The sequence below is a fragment of the Pelecanus crispus genome, chromosome 17, assembly GCF_030463565.1.
Source record: "Pelecanus crispus isolate bPelCri1 chromosome 17, bPelCri1.pri, whole genome shotgun sequence".
Classification (NCBI taxonomy): Eukaryota; Metazoa; Chordata; class Aves; order Pelecaniformes; family Pelecanidae; genus Pelecanus; species Pelecanus crispus.
In genome coordinates, this window is record NC_134659.1 from 4,071,421 (window position 1) to 4,093,666 (window position 22,246).

The 22,246-nt window shown below is 48.7% G+C and overlaps 1 protein-coding gene across 2 annotated transcripts in view; it reads right to left on the bottom strand.

Annotated features, from left to right (window-relative positions):
- ANKS1A (ankyrin repeat and sterile alpha motif domain containing 1A) overlaps positions 1-22,246 on the bottom strand; it is a 105,480-nt gene that overhangs the window by 19,572 nt on the left and 63,662 nt on the right. Inside the window, exons 13-14 of one of the 2 annotated variants that reach the window (XM_075722408.1) lie at positions 13,405-13,471; positions 4,528-4,634 (exon numbers count right to left, since the gene is read on the bottom strand). In XM_075722408.1, coding sequence (XP_075578523.1) covers positions 4,528-4,634; positions 13,405-13,471 — 174 coding nt within the window. Of the gene's footprint in view, positions 1-4,527; positions 4,732-13,404; positions 13,472-22,246 lie in introns of those variants that run through there. The other variant, XM_075722409.1, reaches the window with a different exon arrangement.

The following is a 22,246-nucleotide window of genomic DNA, read 5'->3' on the forward strand; positions in this document are numbered from 1 at the left end:
AAACTCGGCCCGTCTGCAGCGTCCCGTCCCGGCTCCAGTTCCTAAAACACCTACTGCCGTGTCCAGGCAGGATGGCAGGCATTGCCTTCATGCATTAACACCTGTGATTCCCTTCTCCTCGCCATGGTTGTGTCGACTTGTTCTTCCCCGATAACCAATTCACAAGCCTTCAAAAAATCTCTGCAAGCTCCAAAAGCGAGAATATTCCCAACAAGCCCTGTCTGACACCACTCAGAACCAAGTGGTACTGCAAGCAACACTCTATTATTTGTCCTGAATTCCCCCAAAAGAGAACCAGCACAGGCAGAGACACGCAGACGCGAGGAGGGTCAGTCCCGACTGCAGCCATCGCTCTCTTACCAAAGCAGACCTGAACTGCAGCAGAAATTTTTAGTGTGCTGACAACTGAAGTGCCGATCTCGCAAGCTTGCGGGCAAGGCATCCTCCTGGAGCACCAGGCCTCCAGCTGTAAGTTACCACAACTTTGTCCCAGACGCAGGGCTGGAATTCCCAAGAGCAGAGAAGCCTCAGCTTGACATCCACAGCCCACCCCAGCTATCTGCTAAAATGCACTTCTGCCTTCCCTTTTTATAGGAAAACCGTAAAACGTTCACAGCTCACATTACGGTTTACATCTCCAACCTTGCCTCTTGTGAACACTGCAGGTCTCCCAAGTCTCCTTCGGCTGCCAGTGCGTACGAGCAGCCCCCGAGCGAGGGAGCAGCATCACTGCCCCCTCCCCGGGTCTCCTCGGTGCTGCTGGACATGCAGCTCACAGAGAGCCATCACCAGCGAGATGGCCGGTCGTGTGTCCAGAGAGCACAGCTCATCACCTAATAACCAATCTCTGGATTTCTGAAAAGAACGGAAATATTATTCTTGGAAACAATGCATGTTTCTGCCTTCCTAGATTAACATCTAATTAAGAAGCCCTCTACCTTTACAGAGCATTTTTCAACATCACTTTACCATACCGTGCATTCATGAATCATTTCCCTTGTAAGGGCTTTTGTAACACAGGGTGCAAATAAACACAAGAACCAACTGAAAATGCACAGGAAATTAGGGATTCCTGAAACCAGAACTGGCTAAACTAAGGACTACGAGAGCACTAAAAAGCACCAGACAGGCTTCTGCACCCTCCGCTTTTTGTCTCTTACCAATTTGGTAAGAACAGGCTGCCCAGAGAGGTGGGGGAGTCCCCATCCCTGGAAGCGTTCAAAAGCGGGCAGAGGTGGCACTTGGGGACACGGTTCAGTCCAGCCTACCCTTGGTTGGTTTAGTGTGGGCTTGGTAATGTAGGTTACTGGTTGGACTGGGTGATCTTAAAGGGCTTTTCCAACCTGAACGATTCTATGAGTCTATGATTCTGTGGTACTACCTACTGGGTAGATACTACACGTCAAACATCTATTTTTCTTAAGTGAAGAACAGCACCAAATGCCACTGTGCCAGCACACACCGGATTCCACCCGCTCCCCGCCACAGTTACAGGGTACACTCTTTGTTAGACTGTTTTCTTAATCCTACTTTAAGTTACTCTCTACTGCAGGCTGAGCTTTCTTTGTAAGTATATTAAGAGCTCTTCTTCTAGGCCGCTGCCTTCTTTACAGCTGTACGATCACCACACATCTAACACTTTGCTCTTGCGATGCTTTTCTTGTCTACCCAACGCAGAAGTTGTTTGCTCGCAAGCGGGCACCCGGGGACTCGAGCAGCCAAGGGAGCATCCTCGGCACACTGCAAAAACCCCGCGGCTCTGTATGCAGGGAGTAATGCAATGCCAAACCTTACACAGCAAACAAGAGTGTTTCCATATCAAAAGACTGCAACTTCTTAATTTTTGCTACTAAAACTTAATTGGCCTCATAGCCCATCTGGCAATTTGCAAACCATTACCCTGCATTCTTTGGACCTTGAAATATTTAACGGAATGAGGCCCTAATAGGGACTAATCCTTTCACAGAAACCATTGAACTCCAGGAAAATAATGCCACTTAGTTTGAAATATTCTTTGTTAGCGATTGAAAGTGACAGTTAATAAAGAAATTGTTGCGTAAAAAAGAAAAGGAATGGACAGCCTGCCATGCCAGGAGCCAAGCATCCAGGTCCTTTCGGTACTCGCTGCACTAGCGAGCTTCAGTGTTTACAACAACTTTAATAATTCATCTGAGAACATCAAAATCACTACTAAAAACAAATTAACTACTTGTTCCTCATTTGCACTGTATCTGAAGGTTTTACTCCCACATCAGAAGCTGAAGGCAAGTAACATCACAGAGGAAAACATTCTTAATAATTACACTTTCATACTGGGCTGACTATTAGCTTGAAGTTCCCAGGGCTTGGATGAAAGGACCTTAAAGCCAGTCTTGGCATGGGTGCCAGGGTCAACTTCCTGGAAAAAGCGATAGCAACAACATGGAAATCAGCCAGGGTATGCAGGAAATCTTTCTTAATTTTACCTTTTAATATTGAGAGGAAGCGGGTGAGGCGAGTGTCCCACCTCCTGAAACCAAGCAGAAGCCGATTTCCTATGCTGGGAGCAGTTACCCAGCACTGGACGGGGAAGAAAACCATCCAGCCGTGATCCGGAAACTCCTACCGCATACACCACAAAATCACATCACGAGACATGTACAAGGAGCCTTTGCTTTCATTTTATAAATGACAAAATTCTGCATCAGACAGTTCGCAACTAAGTGTTGCTATTTACTGCAAATAAGCACAGTCAATAAAAATTCCTGCTTCCGAGCCTCCAGCTCCTACCTCTCTGGGGACAAGTGGAAAGTTAATTTCCTTTGTTATTAAACTTCTGTGCTGAGAGAGGTCTATCACCACACTTGTCAGGCAGGGCCAGTCAAAGAAAAGGCATTTTTATCTGCTAACTGCTGGAGTGAGAGCAGCCCACCGATACCACAAAGGTCAAAGATCCATCAGCAGAGGATCCCAAGCAGGGATCTACAGGGCATTATTTCATTTAAATTCATTGTACCATCTCCAGAGCATCCCAGAAGTTGAATCAGAGCGCCCCAGCGTGCAGGGGATGCTGAAACCTTGCAGGGAGCTGAATGCACCTGCCTGAAGCACAGCGGTCCCGGTGGCCGAGGGTCCACCGAGGGGCTGGGACACTGCGGCGCCGGAGCCCCCGGGAAGGGCCGGGGAGCGGCAGCGGGATCTGTCCCTGGTCCGCCACGGCTGTGGGCATTGCCGGAGCCCGGCGAGGGCAGCTCGCCCCAAATCCTCCCCAGGGAAGAGGGAAGGTGCCACACAGAGCTGGAGGACCAGGATACGGCAGAGGCAGAAGGGTGCGTGGCGAGACCACCGCCTGTCGCTGGCCGTTCCTCTACTGAAGGTGCATAAACCACAGGAAAATCCAGCTCTCTAGGGGAGCGTTGGCCCTGCCAGGCTAAGGGCAGACAAAGGGATAAGCTTTGCCATGGAGGCCGGGAGGGATGGCTGGATACTGCCTCAGTATTCAACTTTTAGGGGTGTTTGGAGATGCCACGACATTCACAGGGACATTTATCCTGTTGGTCAGGTCGGTTTTTAAAGGCATAATTACATCCTGCCTTTAAGCACCCTACTGACACTGCTCCGATGTGCACTTCCTTGCCCCTCCATCCATGCCCTATGCAGTCTTCCCTTCTTTCTCCAGCTGCCCCCCACGCACCCTCACCGCTCTCGGATGGCCGCGGTGTTTTCCGAACCCCCTTCACCCAGCTCACGAGCACACACCCTCCTGGGTATCACCTCTCCGCACCATCCACAGTGCCAAGAGATGTTCCCACTCCCTTTGCAAGGCAGGATATTACATGAGCCCAAATGGCTTCTCCAAAGGTTTACATCCATTTTTAGAAATTCTTGATTTGCAAAACTCAGAGTCCACGCTCAAAAAGCATTTCTTTTAAGCCATGCAGGAAGAACCCTCCCAGAGCCCCAAGATTTTCTGTCTTTGCAGTTTATCATTCCATACGAATTCTCAGATTTTTACACCATGCAGCTTTAAGTTTCTAGACACTGGTTATTAAAAAAAAAACCCCTCAACATTAAGCATTACCATCTTGCCATCATTAGGTTTCAGAGCCAACAGTGTCAATGCAATTAAGAACAGCTCATTAGCATCCTGCCTGCATGCTTAGAGTCAGTATACTTCCAAGGAGAGGTCTACCACCTCCTTCATAGTCCAGAAAGACTGCTCAGTGATTTCTTAAGAACACTAGTGCATTTCAGTTCCCATTTCTGGAGTAAATCGGAGAGTAAAGATTTAGGGGGCAGAGTAAATAACATTTTTTAAATCAAAATTATAGCAAAAAAACTAACAGCAGAATTAAATGCAAAGATGAATGACCCTGACCCAACACAACCCTCATTTCTTCCTTTCGTCTAACCTTCCATGCACCCCCAAGACTGTTCTGCTGGGCTGCAGAAGCCAGGTCTGCTCCGCAGCTCCCCGGGGTATCGGTAACAAGTAAAGGTTTGGCCAACGCATTTGTTAGAGCCCACGGGTCCCACCCAGCAACTTACCAGAAAGCGGACATCATCAAAGCCGTTCAAAAGCAGCTTACTCTCATATTGCTGCAGGCCAATGGACTCCAGCCACTCCCCGACACTCTGCTCCAGCATCCGCGAACCTGACGAGAGAGGAATCGGCAGACGCTTGAAAAGGGAAAAACCGTTAAGGCGGTAGCAGCGGCACTCTGAGGAAGACAGATGGCATTGCCACATCATAGTCATTACCATAAAGAAACTCAAAAAATTATGCTCAGAGTACAACAAATCGGCTGGCAGACAATTCCTCTTGTGTGCACAGACCATGGACAACAAGCTTCCAGTGCCGCCGCGAGCTCCGGCTTTAATTTGTATCTCAGTTAACACTCAGAAAAAGAAACACCTTGCCCGGGCAAACTGTTTAGAAGCACTCCTGGGACCATGCCATCACATGCACTGCTTGCAGGGCTCAGGCGAGTTTCTTGCCAGGCAAACATATGAAGCCCAACCCCACGGGGATGCGGATCCACTCCTCGGCTCGTCTGAAGGGGGCGGGAGGAGGGCAGGAAACTTTCACCCAAGGCATTCCCAGCCAGTCGTAGGTGCGAGGGAATGGAGTGGAGCCGCTCAGGAACGCACAGAGCTGTGCAGGTCCTCTCGTCCATGCAACTTCGGATGCGCCACCCTGCTCAGCGGGCCAGCGGAGAGGGCCCGGCGCATTGGAGGCACAAAGCAGCTAGAGAGAAAATACATCTTCATGCAGCTGAGACACAAAACAGACACGACGGACTTTCAGAAAAGCAGCAGAAGCCAGACTAGAGCAGCTGTCCACAGGAAGACATGCAAGACAAAGAAAGCACACAAACTGCAGCAGAAGAAAAGAAAGGCTTATACTCTTTTTCCCCAAGCAGTCCTGAAAGAGGCAAACCATGGTAAGGGCTTTTTCTCTCCGTTATGGTGTTAAGAGGAGCAGAGGCGTGAGTGACCCCGAGCATGAGCCTGAGAGTGCTGGCACCGTCATTTTACCACCTAGCCGGACGCATGGCATTTCAGCACGCTGCTCGGACTGGGCGGGCTGCACCGGAGCCTAACTACACCGCTGCACTGGGTGACAGCAAGAGAGACAGAGGAATCGGTACGGTTTTCACCCAATACATTCAGTCCTGCCAGGTGTTTGGTGCATGCTTGTATTTGCCCTTCCTTCATTTTCTTCAGCTAAGCGCAGCTGCTGCATCCAAGCCCCTCACTCAAACAGGGAGCAGCTCTGGAGGAGAAGGCATTTTAGTTCCTTGCTTCCAAACCACGTCAAAACAAAAAGAAACCAAATGCAAGCACACTCTCTCCTCTTCCTGCAGCAGCTCAAGTCCGAGACATGCCCTGGCACCTCCTCTCAGCCTCTGATAAATGAGATTCTTCCCGACACCCTATGGAAGCTGTGCAGAAAAGCTCTCCCTTCCCTCACCCCTGGGAAGGGAGTCCAGTGACTTGTTACTCTCCTCTACAAAAGCTTCAGACCTTAAATATGACCAAAAAAAAGTTCAGAGATCTCCTTTTCATCAGGGAATTTGCTATGCAAGACAGGCAGAATTTTTCAGGCTTCTTAGCACATCTGTTTCAAGGGTACATGCAAATAAAAAGATGATCAGGGAAACCAGGTTTGCTTTCTTCGAACCTTCGGGTCAGCTGAAGCTGGCTGGTACCTTCCAAGCCATCCTTCCCACCCCTGCCCGCTGCAATGGCTGCACGACGCAGAGCTCACGGTGTTATCTGGAAATTCTTGGGGTAAGCAATCCTGCTGCTCTGGTCCACAGGAGAACTCCTCTGCCAGGCGAGCCGCACTCGGCGAGTTCGAGAGAGCTGGCCAGTCTTTCTAGTGCACGCTGCAGCACGAGAAATGCAGCGATCACAAAAGGTTTCCGTCTCCCTCCCTTAACACAGCCTGTGCAGAAGGGCAGCATCTAAACCTGGAATTTATGCAACAAGCTCCCGCTCGCCCGGGCTCTCCATCCTTCCCTTCCGTCGATCCTTGCTGGTCCGCCAGCAGCCAGGCAGCCGTGTCCCCGCACCAAGCAATTGTGCGTCCTTGCAGAGCGCTGCAGCGGCGTGCTTTGTCTGAAGGCAGCGAGCTCCACGCTTGCCGTTCCACTCTCAGTCCTGTCTCCTGCTCTCGCATTGCCTGTCCCTCCCTTCTCTTCATCCTCTTACCCCTCCCAGCTTTTCCATCCACTGTACAAGCAGCGAGCAGCCTTCGCAGCGGAAGCTGCAGGAGAGGGGAGGGAGACAGCAGCTTTATAACTCTCTAGTGGAAATCACTGACTTCTCAATATTTACTCGATGATGGACTACACGGCTTGGGTTTCCAAAAAATGATGTTACAGGTCTGCTTTGACAGTTCCGAGTGATTTGTGGCTGGCTCAGAATTAATTTATCGAGAGAGAGGTGAGGAAACTGCTTGCTGCCTACTACAGCATTTCTGGAAGCAGTCGGGGTATTGGCAGGGGGAATCAAACCACAGCAGTTCCTTCCTCTGAAATCCTGAATTTCATTTTAAAAAATTTACTCTACTCAGCCTTTTGTACACTCATAAATGTATTTCTGCTTTTAAACGGGAAACCTACAGTGACACCAAGTGCAGGTTTTCTGTTTTTAAAACCACTCCAAATCAAGAGAAAACTAAGGTGTGGGGGGGTATTTGGAGGGAGGGGAATGGAAGGGTTTCCTTCAAAAAGAAAAGGAAGAGAACAGATGCCCCAAAACATCCTAGGCTGAAAATAAGGAAGTCCAAAATACACAAGATACACTTGATATTTGGATATTATGAGGATGACATGGGAGCAAATGAATCCCAGTCACTGTGCCTCCCAGCAAGAGCCCCATCACAACTTCTGATTGAAACAAACTCCTAATTCTCAGCTCCATCCTTCTCCTTATGCTCCACATTTTAGGAATCCTACCTTTAAAAGGTCTGCAGATGGCAGGGGGGGAAACAGTCAGTAGAGTGTAGCTAGAAATAATTAAGAGTATTTAAAAGTTGCAAAAAAAGCAGGCCAAGCAATTCAGTTCCTCTCGCAAGACATTTTTCAAGTAACACAGCATGCTTCAAAGAGAACAGGAAAGGGAGAGGGCTACCATGGCTCAGAAAGGTCCTTTTACAAGTTATTGTTTCAATAACGATCTTTAGTGCAAAGTTTGAGTCTGTTTGGAGGAAGAATGAAGTACATGGGCCATGCCGGACCAAAAGCATCACCTCGTTTGCTCATGGAAACCGCTAAGTTTAACACGGCCTGGCGTGGCCCGAAGACACACGACCAAGCTTCACTGGGAAATAAAAACTGCAAGTGCACGCAAGTGTTGATGAAGCCGCTGTCCACACGCCCAGCGAGCATGCAAGCCAACCAAGTCAGGCAGTTATTGCCACAGCTGGGGACGATCATCAGCTGAAAGTCCTTAAATCCACTGAGGGGGCCATAAACTCAGGCAGCGCATTAGGCAAGATGGATAGGCCAGGAGAATGTAGTCATTAATGCTATCAGATGCGAGAAATACAGCCAGCATCTGACTTTACTGGAACTAAGATCAATTAGCCAAATGCAGATCGCTAACAAATTTCTCCCTCTTTTGTCAAGTAAAAAAACCAAGCGCTTTCCTCGTGTCTCAAGTCAACTGCGGAGTTAACTCACCAAGCCCCAAATGCATTCCCTGGCCAGGGCAGCACGCCTCCTGCCTGCATCAAGCTGATTTATTGAGCAGAGACCACTCATCTCCGCTGTTTTTGGGGAGAGAAACGCTGCCTGACAGATCACCATAACCCAGCGAGCAGCGCACAGGTTTCTTGTTCAAAGCCAGCAGTGAGAGGAGACGCCGCAGCGCAGTGGGGCTGAGTTTCTGCTGCGAGACCTGTACTCCCCTACCCCTCCGACCCGCATCTGCAAGAAACACGATCAGAAGTGGGTTGCTGGAGCTAAATAAACATGTGACTGCAAGACACACATGCAGAGAGACACAGACTGAACACAAACAGCTGTTCCCAGGCCAAAAAACCCCTGCAAAGGTTAGGTGGAATCCGGTTCTCTTTAAGAGATGGTGTTCCTTGATTCCCCAACCTCCAAAAAGCACTTACCAACAGGGATCAAGGACAGGCTTCTCCTTTCCTCCCGCCTATACCACCCCACCCTCGGGAAATACATTTGGAAGATTTTCTTACAAGCTCTACCAGGAAGTCAGAGGGTCGAACCCGTTGGCCAAGAAATAGATTCTAGCTCCGAATTCTATAACGATGCCAAGATGCATCTAATTATCTTATCATCCAGGGGCCTCCAAAGTTTAATGTCCATAACGCCGTGGCAAGACACGGAAATTTTGTTACCCTGTTTTATGGAGGAAAGCTTGATGGTACAGAAACCAGCTATTTGCCCAAATTTGTGTGGGAAGTCTGGGGCACGGCAGGGACCTGAAACCAAGCGTCTGGGGGCCTGGGCTTGTTCCAGCGTGACTCCACGGGTCCCTGCTTTCCCTAGACCCACGTCAGTTCTAGGCAGTAACTGCTTGTAGAAACAGACTCCAAAGTCATCTCCGCAGTAACTGCCTAAGCAAGGCATTTTGCCTTTCCAGGCAAATTAGCGATTCCAGAAACCAAACTAGTCAGGAGCCCTGATATCCTCAAAGCCCACCTTTTTTTGAGGATGTGAGAGCATTTGGAAAGCTCCCTGCAGCTCCCTGCACGTTTGCGATATGATCTGCAACATTAAACCAGCCCTAGCAAAGTCCTGGGGAGCAAAAGCTAAACGCTGCTAGAAAACAGAAAGGTAAGGGTGCACACACCCAGGACAGCCTTCATCCTTGCAGCAAGGGCTGGCAAAGCAGTGCCCGCTCTGGCTAGCTGCGCTCATAGGGAAGGAAGGAGAAACAGGGAATATGTACAGCAGCTGCTCTGTGTACGAGGGATCCCAACCCAAGCGTAACACAGCACAGCCCGCAGGAAAACACATGGCTTAAGGACACGGCAGCTCCTGGGTCCGCCCGCTTCCAGAGATGGGTGTCCATTTTGCTGAAAACTCCCTGCACAACGGCAGCTTTTGCTGAAGTGCTGGCTCCTCCTCTCCCCTCCATGTTAGACCTCTTCAGTAACGATATCGATCCATCACACGTGCTGCTACGGCTACGGACCGGCTCGGGGAGGGGAGGGCTTGTCACAAAGCAGGATGCTAAGCAGTTGCCATCGCATTAGACCAAAAACCACAAACCGGTTCGCATCCCGCTGCAAAGGCATTTGACCCTAAAAAACGTAAGCCCGAATCAGTACGCAGTGTCTAGGGCAGGCACAGGTTAAACTTCTGCTAGGAACGCATGGTGGATTCCTCCTCACCAAAGCAAAAATCCAAGTGACAAATGGATATGAGATAAGCTTTATTATGGCAAGCGTGAGCTGCGTGTGCGGATACGTATTAGCATCTCATCAAGAGGAGACGGTGCCCACCCGGAGCAGTTCAGATGCAGCAGTTTGGAGGTGAAGGATTTAAAAGGACAGAATCCCTCGCGGTGGCAGCTCTCCAGCATCCTCCATCACGCCGCCGTAAAGGCAAACAAGCTCCCGAGTTCTGCTTTTGTCTTTGCCCCTGACTTAAAGGCAGAGAAGGGAATTCATGCTTAAAGTACGGGGGGAAGCACCTGTCCTGCAAGCAGCCTTCTTTAGTGGATATTGATACACACTCAGAAAAAGCCTGGCATCACCCACGTGGCAGATTAACCAGGTCCAAACAGCACGGCCACCACGACGCCCGTGCGGACCCACCAGTGGCATCACCCCAGTCCTGCCCCAGCACAGCCGCTGCCCTAACAGAAGCGGCCGGGGAGGACGATCCTCCACCCCATCAGAAACCCAAGCGGCACCGGGAGAAGGCCGTGTCCCCAAACACGCAGAACTGTTCCCAGCTATTGGGACGGCAGCTCTTGGTCAGCCAGGAAGCATCCTGAGGACAGCACTGCTGCAGCTGAACTGGTCTCACCGTCAGAAAGCGTTTCCTCCGAAAACAATTTCAAGATGCAAATTTTCTAAACCCCTTGAGCAGTACATGATATTTAGGCACCTTTGGTCCCCAGACAGCAGAGTTCATCGGCATCCATTTAATCAAGCTCTGCACGCCGTGTCTCACTACAAACAGCTCCGTTTCAAAAGGCACCATGAAAGCCAAGCAATTATCTCCTCCTTTGAAGGCCACAGACTCGGCTCCGTACAGGAGACAACGCTCCCGAGGACCCACGGCTCTGCCTGCAGCAGCAAGAGGCCAGGTTCCTTGAGTGAAGCTGCATCCTGGGAAGAGAAGAATGAAAATAAACCTCCCAAGCAGCTTGGAAATGTGGAATTGTCGAGAGAGTCGGCTGGGAAAGGGGTAGGTTACTTCCCCGCTCTGCAAACAGTATGGAGACAGGTCTAGGGACATTTGCACCGATATCAAAGCCTCCTTCCTCTGTTAGCTCCACCTCCCCTCCACATCTACTTTCCTCTAAAGAAGGCACAAAAAGTATAGGGAAAAGGTGGTAAAATGGCAAACGGCTCCTGTTCGATGTGCAGAGCCAAGGCGTGCAATGAGGTCACTGCAGGAGCAACGGAGGAAGATTTTTAACCGAGACTTGGCTCCAACTCTGCTGCTCCAGTGCGGATCCTGAACACAAACTCGGCACAGGGTTCGCTATTCCCCACACCCCAGCCGCCTCTACTTACACAACACTGATGGAAATGAGAGCGTTTTAAGTCGGGAGCGTCTCCCGTCGCTCTGATGCTGCATTGCAGAGACAAGCGTTATAAGAGTTGCAAACATGGCTGGAGGAGGACGTTGCTCTGTTTGAGGAAAATCAATGCACTGAATGACACTATGATTCCTTCTTCACCTTGTTTTATGGAAATTGGAAAAAGACAAAATGCACAACTAAATCATCTCACACGCTATTTATAAAGTTTTATAATAAGATTAATAAAACTACATACTTCAAGGTCACAGAAGTATGTAGGTGAAATACATAGAAAAAATTGTGATGAGTTTTATCTGATTTGAAGCAACGATAGGGCATCCGGAGTTTTACAGGTGGAAAGTCAGAGAAGAAATGTTAAAATATTCTCACAAAAACATTTTATGGGCTGCAGAAAAACAGCAGTTTTGCTGGAAAATCGCCGCAACACTCCAGCTACTCCGGATGGTTTGTTTTAGAGGCTGGGTGGCAGAAGCAGCTCTTTACGCCTTATTCTATTGCACCCAAACTAACACCCGGCCCCTGCTAAGCTCCAGTTGAGACAAACTGCCTGAGCAGGACCTTTTGCCCCGCACGGGCTTTGCTCAAGCATTCCTGGTCCGCAGGAAACGTTTCTTTATCTGTGAAATACAACCAGCCCCTAAAGGACACGTCCTCGCACAAGCCAACGTACGCTGAACCCCAGCGGCAGCCACGCAGCCCCTCCGAGCCTGCGCGTCCCCATCAGCTGCCACCTTACCCAGAAGAAAACCCTCCCAACCGCGCCCGCAGAGCAGCTTTATTTCCAAACGTGCCCGGCAGCGAACGTGCGGCTGGGATGGGTGAATCGCCGTGGAGGTAATGGGGATATTTGATATCTTCGCTATAGTCACTCTGATGCACAACTCTAAATACAAAATTCCCATCCCATCCTCCCAGGGCTGAAAGAATTTTGTGAGCCTTAAAGAACAAAATACTAGAATGTGGAGGGCTATAGAGAGGTTCTGCTCATTTCCAAAGGGACAGACCAACACTTACATAACAAAAAAAAAAGCCAGAAAAAAGCACATCTTGCTACCGCATTATGTATTTGAAACAAAAGCAAGATTGTTGTGAGGATTGCAAGACCAGCCAGAAGACAAATATGCAGCAGCTCTGTTTCAGACTGACTGCTTAAAGAAAATTTTGTTGCTATCCACCAGAGAAGAACAGAAACTCGAGACAAACATGTTCTGAAAGGCAGGAGAGAACTGTAAGCAATCAGTTCGACTTTCTGAGAGGCTACGTCGAGAACAACAGTAGTTGTAGGAGCTGGGAGATCAGTGGAACTTTCAATCCCTAGGATACTGGCTGGAGTCCTTACACCATCTTTCAGCTGCAAATTAGACTTTTTTTTTTTTTTTTTTGGTATGTGCAGAAAACCTGACCTTCTTCCTACACATTGAGCAAAGGCTAGTTGTGAGGTTTTAAGTATCAGAACACAGTGGTTATTGGGCTGTGCGAGCCGGGGCAACGAGCCAGCCACTCCAGAGCTGATTTTACTGCCGCAAGCTTGCGGAAGAGCACAAGAAGTGTCCCAGACCACCCACACAAGCCAGCAACTCTCATCTCCACCTACAGGGAAGGACTAGAAGGAGTCACTTCAGTTATCAGAAGCCATTAATAAAAACTCCACAATTCCCAGCAATAAGCCTTTGTTTAAAGCTATTCGAAGACGCAAAACATCCCCTCAAAACTTACCATATCCTAAACAGTAATACTAAGCCCCCAAATTTATAAACAGGCAGTTTCAACAAGAAACAAGACCCCCTACGCACACACGCTGCTGTCACGGGGTGAGCATTAATCAACACTGGGGTAATCAGGGTTCCCCCGTTTCCCATCAGGCTGGGGGTGCCAGCTGCAATGCTCTTCACCCAGCCCGTTACCCCCAAAAGCCTGCCGGGAGGGAAGGAAGCTGGACGGTATAAAATGACATGAATCTACCTAGGGGAACAGGGAATTAAAATTGCTGGTAGCAGTGCCAAGCATTACGCTGGGCGTCGGAGGTCTGCTCCTTCTGCGCCAGAGCCTCCCTTTCCCTTCTGGGAGCCAAAGCAGGTTAAAGAGCTCTGCACGCAGAGCCAGCACCTTGGTTTTGTACAGAGCACAACCACGACAGACACACACACGAGCTGGGTACGCTACCTGAGATCCTCTGCTGCTCCTGAGAGAAGTCAATGCCTTCGCCAATGGAACTCATGATTTTCTCAATCTGAAAATCAAAAAAAAAAAAAAAAAAAAAAGCACATGCTGTATTATTCATAAAGCCTCAGGAAAAGTTAAAGGCAGCCCCGGGATTTCACCTGCCACGTGACTTCCGAAGAAATCCAGGAAAAGATGTTAAGATACCTCTGACCCAGAAAAGGTATCCTTAACACCTTGCCTGGAAAAGTCTTCGTAAGGATGGACGACTCGGAAGGGATGTGTAGAGACTGGGACTCCGCAGAGCCTTCCCTTCCACAACTTGCCAGTGTCTGAAAATGAACAGCTCCAACAAAACCATCCCTCTGCGCATAAAATTAGGGAGAAGGAAAGGAACCCCAAACTCCTCAGCTCACCCTGTACAAACATGCAGCCCCACCTTCACCGGCAGCAAAGCCTAAGAACTGCAGTTCACCAACTCTTTCACAGCATGCAGAACGTAAACTTGGCTTCACCTCAGTCGGGGTTTGGTCAGGTATTTTTGGTTTGGTTTTGGTTTTTTTTTTTTTTCCTCTTTTTAAAAAAACATCACATTTCCCAATCCTGTGCATGGATGCTGCGCTCCTCACTACTTCCACTGAGAGCAAAGATGCTTAGAAAGAGTTTGAAAATAGACCAAGTTTGCAAAAGCAGCAACATCATGGGGGCAAATGCCTTAACTACCCAGGAGAGGGAGCTAAAGACAATTTCATCCCCTGATTTAAGCGCTTCACGGTCAATAGCTCAAGGCAAACCTCATGCAATTAAGAAAAAAAGGTAAAAACTACTGCCCGAGATGGTGTCTTTTCAAGTCCACTTAAGAATTGCATATAAATGACTGCATTTGCCACAAAAAAAAAATTAATGCAAGTTGCAATTTCCACAGAACCTACAGGATACTTTCTTAAATGAGAATATAAACTTTTCAAAAACAATTCTTGAGCAGAATTTGTGAATCAAGGTTTTCTAATGCAATGCTGCAGAGGGAAAACTGACAGCGATGATTACTAGGTTAATTCTGTTAAGATGAAAGACCTGATAAATTGCACCTCAGTTAGTCAATTCAGAATTTTCAATAACCTAAAGCACTAAAGCCCACTATTTTCCAAAGAGGAATGAGACACTTAAGAGGCTCAGGTCTGGTTGCTTACCCCAGTCTTCAACCTATAACCGAGGAGAAAATTTAAAAAAAAAAAAAAAAAAAAAAAAAAAAAAAAGAAAAAGAAAAAAGCCCCCAGCGAGAGATTCCTGAACAGAAATCTCCCAAGAAAATATTCCTATGAGGAACTTCAGAGCAGTCGCTGCTGAATGCAAAGCCGATACCTCAACTGGCAACAGAGAGCGGGGGGGGAAATCAACTCTTACAAAACTTTTTTTTTCTCCCCGGTCTTTTAAGGACAGATTTGGGGAAGGAGTCCAAGTTTTCCTGGACCTCATCACCCAGCCGCCTTTGCACTGCCTGCATCCCAGCGCGATGCTTTGCTTGGTGCAGCTGCGCGAGCTCCCAGCACTGCCTGGCCAGCGAGCGGGGCTCCTGGAAACACCGCGGGAAGCCGGGAGTTTGACTTCCAATGAAAATCAATGGCAGCTTGAAGCTGAACTCCACTGGGGAGGGGTTTTTTTTGGTGCAACAAAAGACCCAGACAGTCTTAAAAGGCTCCTGCCAAGTCAGATCTCCAATAAAGTCCTTCCTGTTTGCGGGGAGCGGACAGGCAGTGCACTTGTAGCGTTAAATCTCACCAGGGAGAAGGCACTCATGCGATCTCTAGAAGAGTCATTAAAGGATGCGGATCCTCTGCCCCTAGAAAACCGTGAGGACAAGCACTTCTGCTGGGCTTGAAACACGGTTAGTGCTAGTTTACTGGGAGCTTTGAAGACCAGCCTGAAAAAACCCAATAATCAGAATTCAAACATGTATGGAAGAAAAGCAAAGTATGTTCTACAAAGAGATTTCGGTTAAAGGAAGTTGCTGGATGCACGGGTCCTGCCATCGGCACGCTGCCCTGCAGCGCATCAGGCAGAAGCGTTCATCGCTCTTCTGCCCCGGGCACAGCCAGGACCCGCGTGGACCTTTGCTAAAACAGCCGGGAGGTACCTGACCCCAACGGCGGGCTCGCCATCGGGCTGCCGGGGCCGTGCAGCGCTCTGACAAAGGCCAGGGCCATCAAACGTGACACAAGGGTTAACAGAGCCGGTAGCAGGCTGGCAGGACGAGCGATCAGACCCCCTGTTTCATAGGAGGGTAAAAACGAGAAAGGAGAATTGATACGATAGCCTGGGATATGAAAGCTTTTACTTACAGAAGGCAAGTCGTTCAGAACTTTAATCAAAACCTGCATGCTATCTGTAGAAAAAAAATGGGATATTGTGTTTTAAGCTCAAGTTTAAAGGGATGCACTAAAAAAAGGATGAGGCCATGTAAAAGGCAAAAATATCCCAATTTGAAGTGGACAGAGGCAGCCCTTAAATGACAAAAATGAAACACAGCCAGGGTGGTTCATTTTGCAACTGCTCACAGCACTAGCCATTGCTTCAGATAAAAATTACACAGCAAGTCATCGTGTCATCTGATCTTGCTATTTAAACTCACTGTGGCTGAATAAGGAAGCCCCAGAAATACAGCTTTGAAAACTGAAAGAAAAACTTGGGGGTTTTTTTGTCAGCTAACCTAAGGCTCTTGTGCAAATCAGCAACTGCAGTATCAGCAACAGGAGTGTGAGATCAGCTAAACTGGAACCAGTTAAGAGGAAAAAACTGAATTTAAAGTCTGCCTTGTGATGCTGAGTTTTTTTTCTACCCTGATTATGCCTTTTAACTGTTTCCCTCCGTTGGAGGCGTTTGTGGCAGTCGCCTTCACTCCAGCAGCCCCGCTCCTCTCCATGGGCTCGCTTTTAAAGAACTTTTCTATTTCTCAGTAGTTGTGATGGAGCCTGAAGGACACGCGAGCGATGCAGCAGCTTCCGCTCAAGCCTGTAGACAACGTGAAATAACTGAAAAGTATTAATTGCCTCGTATTTCTCAGCAGAGATTACTGACTGGAACCCAGGGGTAACCTAGGTCTCACGATACACGTTTTTGCCAGTCACCATTTCGGCAAGAACCACCTCCTCATCTGCCTTTGCCCCTCCGAAGCAGCGAATGCTCCCCAGCAAAGCCGTGAAATTTCATGGAGCCCTTACGTATCGGCAGTACATAAAGGCCATGCAAGACCAGAAGGAAACACAGGGATGGTGCAAACCAAGCCCCTTTTCCAGATAAGACCAAGGGCTTTGGTACTGTTTTATTCACTCCCACAGACAGGCACCGAACCCGAGCTGCGGCAGGATTTCTGGGATACTGCCACAACCCCGAGGGCTCGCTGAAGAATTTGGGTCTTGAGGTCAATTCAGTTCAAGCTCCAGGAGTTTAAGGGCATTAAGCTTTGAAGAGTTACGTCAATTAGCTTCATGACAAGGTATATTTCTAAGCTGGAGCCGTTCTTCTACCTACTGTCTGGGATCTTTATCTAAAAGACATTGAATTCAGCAGATCTGGAAGCCTGTGAGGTTCTTTAGTCTCATGGGATCATTTGGAGCAAGAATCACTCGGTTCCAGCCAAGCTTTTCCTATAACCAGTCACCAAGAGGAAAAAGAAAAAAAAAACCCATAGGTGGGGAGGGAGGGAGGGAAGAGAGGAGGCGAGGAGAAAAGCGTGTTTGTTCAAGCAGCCCCAGCTCCCTCCGACTGTCTCCCAGCAACAGAGGCAAAGCGCTTTGCAGATCTCTTACGCTGTGCCGGGACCCGGCTCTGAAGATGCGCGGGGACTGCTGCCGGCGCTGCTGGGAAAGGCAAAGAGCACAAGAGCATGTTTCCGTGGCAGATTCAAACCCCGCATTTGCAGCCCCTCTCTGGTCAGAGCTACAGCTCTGAACGCTATTTGGCAAGAGCCAGGTAAGCTCCCTCCCATCAGATGCTTGTTACAAAAAAATCCCGTTTAATTCCCAGCATTTTTGCATCAGTAGAGCCAACATTTCGCCCTCCCCCACCGCACTCCATGCTTGGATGCCCTCTTCCACCCTCACCCACTTGCAGGTTTGCTCTTTCACAATGCAGGACGAAGGGTAAGAGAAAGTTTTAACTTGATTTTAAGAAAGGTCGGCTCCTCTGCTGCGTTTCTCACTGGGAAGAAGCAATGCCTACTGCAGTACTACAGCCCTGGAGAGGATGGTGCGGGATAAAAGGACTCCCCCTATCTTTTCACTTCCTTTAAATGTAGGTAAGTTTTCTAAAAACAACTTCTCCCCCACGCGTGGAGGCAACAGGTGCCCAAAAGCTGCAGACAAGAGGACAACGTGCATCCAGCCCGCAGCCCGCTCTGCTCTCAGACTGGATGAGTTCCCCTGCCCAGGGCAGGTTGCCACGGTCTGACACCATGAAAAATCTGCTTCCTTCCCTGCATCCCTTTTCCATAGCTGGATTCAAAGTGCAAATTAACTCCGGGTGCCAGGCCAAGTTCACTTGTTTCCATCGCGCTGCCCTCCCCTAATATGAGAGAGACTCGATGCTTTTCAGGCTCAGTCCCGGCACTGACAGCTCTGCAGTCAAAGCACGGCGGTGAGGACTTGCAGGTGCTTCCTCGGCACGGAAACACCCACGGACTTTTCCTCAAAAGCAGAGAATCGCCTTGCGCTCTGTAAAACTGAACGGAAATGAAACAGTCGCACGGCAAAGGGTTACCTTTCACAACCCATCCTTCGCTAAGCACCAGTTTGATCTGGAGGTGGACACAGTTATGCACGGCCAAAACCGTAGTACAGTAACGCAAAGGGAAATCCTGCTTCACGCCCGCAGCTCTCCACGAAAGGAAAACACTCTCCCAAGGTGCACACCAACTCAAACACAGGTTTATTGCTGATCATCTTGATTTAACTATTAAGAGGTTGGAAAGATAAGAATACAGAGGAAGGACAACAACCTAAAGAGGGAATGAATGCTTTAAAGCACCCCCGTCCCCCACAACCAGTCCTCAGCTGCACTCTACGGCACTAAGATGGGGCTGGAAGAGAAGATACCTTGAAAATAGCCTACGCTACAGTTTTTTAGGCTGTTCTTTCCCAGTGGTTAATCATTAAAATACAAAAATACCATGTTTAAATATAGCACTGCAGTTCGGACTTAGTTGTAGCCTGAACACTCAGTTCTGATTTGTTTTGGCTTAACCTGTTTTTTTTTTTTTTTTCCACTGAAGCACCAAGAATCTGTCCCCAAACAGGTTGTGCAGTGGGTTTGGGGTGGTTTTTTTTTTGTTTGTTTGTTTTCTGGGGTGTTTGGGTTTTTTTACACCCACAGAAATAAAACTGCAAAATCCTTTTGCCTCCTAAATACAAACATATCCGTTATTCCTGATCTAGAGGGGTAGCTGGCTCCACACTATAAAGATATTTTGGCCAATGAGGCCTGAAACCCTACCAAGAAAGGAGACAAACTATATTGCAAAACTAAAATACTTTGGGAGAAGGAAAGGCTGCAAGGATGGGAGAGCGCCCTTCAGCAAACCCCAAAGCAAAGGGTGCGATGGGAAGGAATTGCAGGTTACCAGGACTGAAGCACACATTTATTTTCACATTTGCTTACGTTTTGCCGAAGAATAAAAATACCCCGGAAAAAAAAGGAGCTGGGTGCGGCTGAGAGTCATCCGGGGGCTGGAGAAGTGGTAAGCTCTTCCACGCAGGCAGGCAGCCACGAAAACATAGCAACTAGCAATTTACTCCAAAACAGAGCTTTATCTTAAAACAAACTATCCCGAGCAACTGAGTTCCGATTAATGGACAAAAAGTTATTTGTTTGTAGAAGGCCAGTAAAAGCCAAGCCAGCTTGGAGGACGCGCTGGATGCTGAGGTTTGTTCTGCCGGCAAGACGGAGGACAAGACCAGAGTCCTGCAAAGCGATTCCCCACCTCCCGGCACTCACGGCAGAAGCATCTAATGGCTTCCGACATGCAAAAGCGGGATGCAAAATACCTCCTTTCCTCCGGCCGCACCCCGCAGCCCAGCGGGAGACAGGTCCCACATCTCCTGCGAGGACGGTGCTGCCAGGCTCGGGGCGTGGAAGCCTCGGGGACCCTCGTCCCTCGGAGGCATCGCTCCGCAGCCAGCCCCGACGCGCTTCGTTTCCACCCCCCCGCCCTGATGGGACGTGAAGCCGCGGTGTCCATATTAATCTCTCCAGTTTCTCCTTCCCAGAGCCAGTGCCGAAGTTTGAGCCAGCGAGTCCATTGAGAGAGACAGAGGACGATTAAACAAGTCCCGGGGTCTTTTATCACCAAAATAAGACAGCCTCGTGCAACACGAGCTGTCTGCAGCCACTCATTTGCGTGCCGGGAAAGGAAGCTTCATTCAGAAAGCACAAAATTGAGCAGCACTCCACCAGTGTGACACTCACCCAGGGTCGGGGGCATCTCTATGCTGCTGGGGCTTTCTGGAAGGGGCTTAGTAAAACCCCACCGACAGCTGAAAAGCCCTTACATTTACCATCAATATAAATGCACAAGGTTTGTTCTCAGTCTCTGCATGCGGCATCAGTGATTCCCAAGGACACAGCAAGGTTGTCTTGGGAGAAGAGGGAAAAAAAAAAATGCACGTGCATGGCAACATCTGGATGAGCAGATATTATTGAGAGCTACAGGTATCCTACCCCAGACGGTTTACAGAGCAGGGTTTCCCCCTGCCTCCATCCCCTCCGAGAACAAGAGGTGGTCGGAGCATCCAGCTGCTTGGGACAATGATCCGCACAATGATCCTGCTCCGCAGGCGTAACGCCCCGCACTTGCATCCCCAACCAAGCTCCACAGTTAGGCTCTGAGCCCCATAAACCAGCTCTGTTTAGAGTAAACGCACGCTTCCCGGCTTCGAAATGAAGGCGGCCAACCAGAAGGGTAGCTTTGCGTACGTCGAGGAGGAGGTTGGAAGTGTGCCTAAGACACCAGGCTATGTCGGCCAACCTCTCCACGCAGTGCTCTCTCTTTCCAACACCTCCCTCACGCACACTCCTCCTTTGCGGAGAGCTTATTTCTGAGAAGCCAAATATTACCATTAAAAAATCCAGATACGCCTTGATATACAGAGGAGAGCCCCTTTGATGCTTTTATCCCGGAAAAAACAGCTTTCAGAGTTAACTCGGGGGCACCGAAGAAAAACTCCGATGAAGTGTTTTCCCTTTAAATCACTGTAACAGCTTCAGACTTGTTAAATCAGGTATGAACAGAATGAGGCGTAACAGATTGCTTTATTCTACTGCTCTTCACAGGCTCCTCGCTGCTGCCACAGCCCCCGATACCTGGGAAGCCTGAACAGGGAACACGTTATCACCCAGGGATGATTTAGAGCACATACATATATGCACACACGTGTAACTACAGCACGTTGCCTCTGGGAACCAAACCAGCAGAAAATTACTTTTTTTTTTTTTTTCCTTAAGGTGCTTTCTGTGGTTCAGCAGTTCACCCAAAGGTGACAGCAGCATCCCCACCTCCGTGGCACAGGGGGACTGGCAGCTCGTGCCATCACCGAGCGTTAGGGCACGGCGTAATAGGATTTCTCCTCAAAACCTCTCCTGCCTGGTGCTTCCCGAGCTTACGATAGGACTTCTGGTACCACGCACCATTGCCCATCTCTTTCCGAGCTCTGCACATAGCAAGGAAAAACCCCGTGAAGGCTCAATGCCTTCTGCCTCCTCTGTGGCCCCTTCCCAAATTGGCAGCTTAAAATCACCAGTCCAGAAGCCTGGTCACTAGGAGGATGGGCTACGGCACGCCTGCACAGGCGTCAAAGAAACACTGAGCAATAAAGTTATTCAGATAAAGAAGTCTGTAATTAAATAAAAACACACAGAAACAAATGGCACACTATCTACCATATGTATGGTATTAGCGCATTATAATGACACCCTGCAGCATAAGCATAATTAAGAATGTATCAGGATTCCCATTATAAATCCTTATTATTAAGGGGTTCATCACCTATTGTACAAACTTGCCTGGGGCTAGCGCTCGGCAGACAAGACAGCAGTTCCAGCAGCATATTTTATTCTTGAAAGCTATTTACAAAGTTGGGTTTAAAGGTTATCAGTATTTTAAATTTCTGCAATTCCAAGTAAGTGTCAAGGGTTAAGACTTCATTATTTTTAAGCTTCTACAATTGAGGGATGGAGCAGATTTGGTTTAAATTGTAAAAAAAACCAACCCCAGACAAGCTGCTTCTGCAGTTTAAAAACCCCTTGGAGTACAACAAACACCTCCAGTTACGAAGTGGCCAGTCTCATTACAGCCTAATGGGCTCGCTGGAAAAAGCAGGGGAGAAAACCATGGGTGCATTAGGTCAACGGACGATGCTGGGGAAGCACAGAACGCCTCCATCTGATGCTTCCATTTTGTACCGATACTACAGCAAACAGCCCCAAATAGAGCAAAGGTAAGATCAACCATGAGCTGTACGGTTGCCTGAAAAAGACGATCCCTCCTGCACACAAAGCCTGACTCTCAACCTTCAACATCATGGCTGAAAGTTTGCGTCAGACAGTTGCGAGGCGACTCTAGCTGAACACGAGATGCTGCTAGCCGTTCCCAACTGTTTTATGGATTTTCTAGTAAACAAGAACAAGTTATTTTGGGGCTGCTGGGAGAAAAAAAGAAAGCAGAGCTATTTAATCAAGATTTAGGATTTTCTTTTTTAATTGCCGACTTGTGAAATCATCTCTCAGGAGATGCGGTAAATGCTCCGGAGGGGACGGAAGAGGTCAGCACAAGCAAATGACGCAACTGCACAGAGGT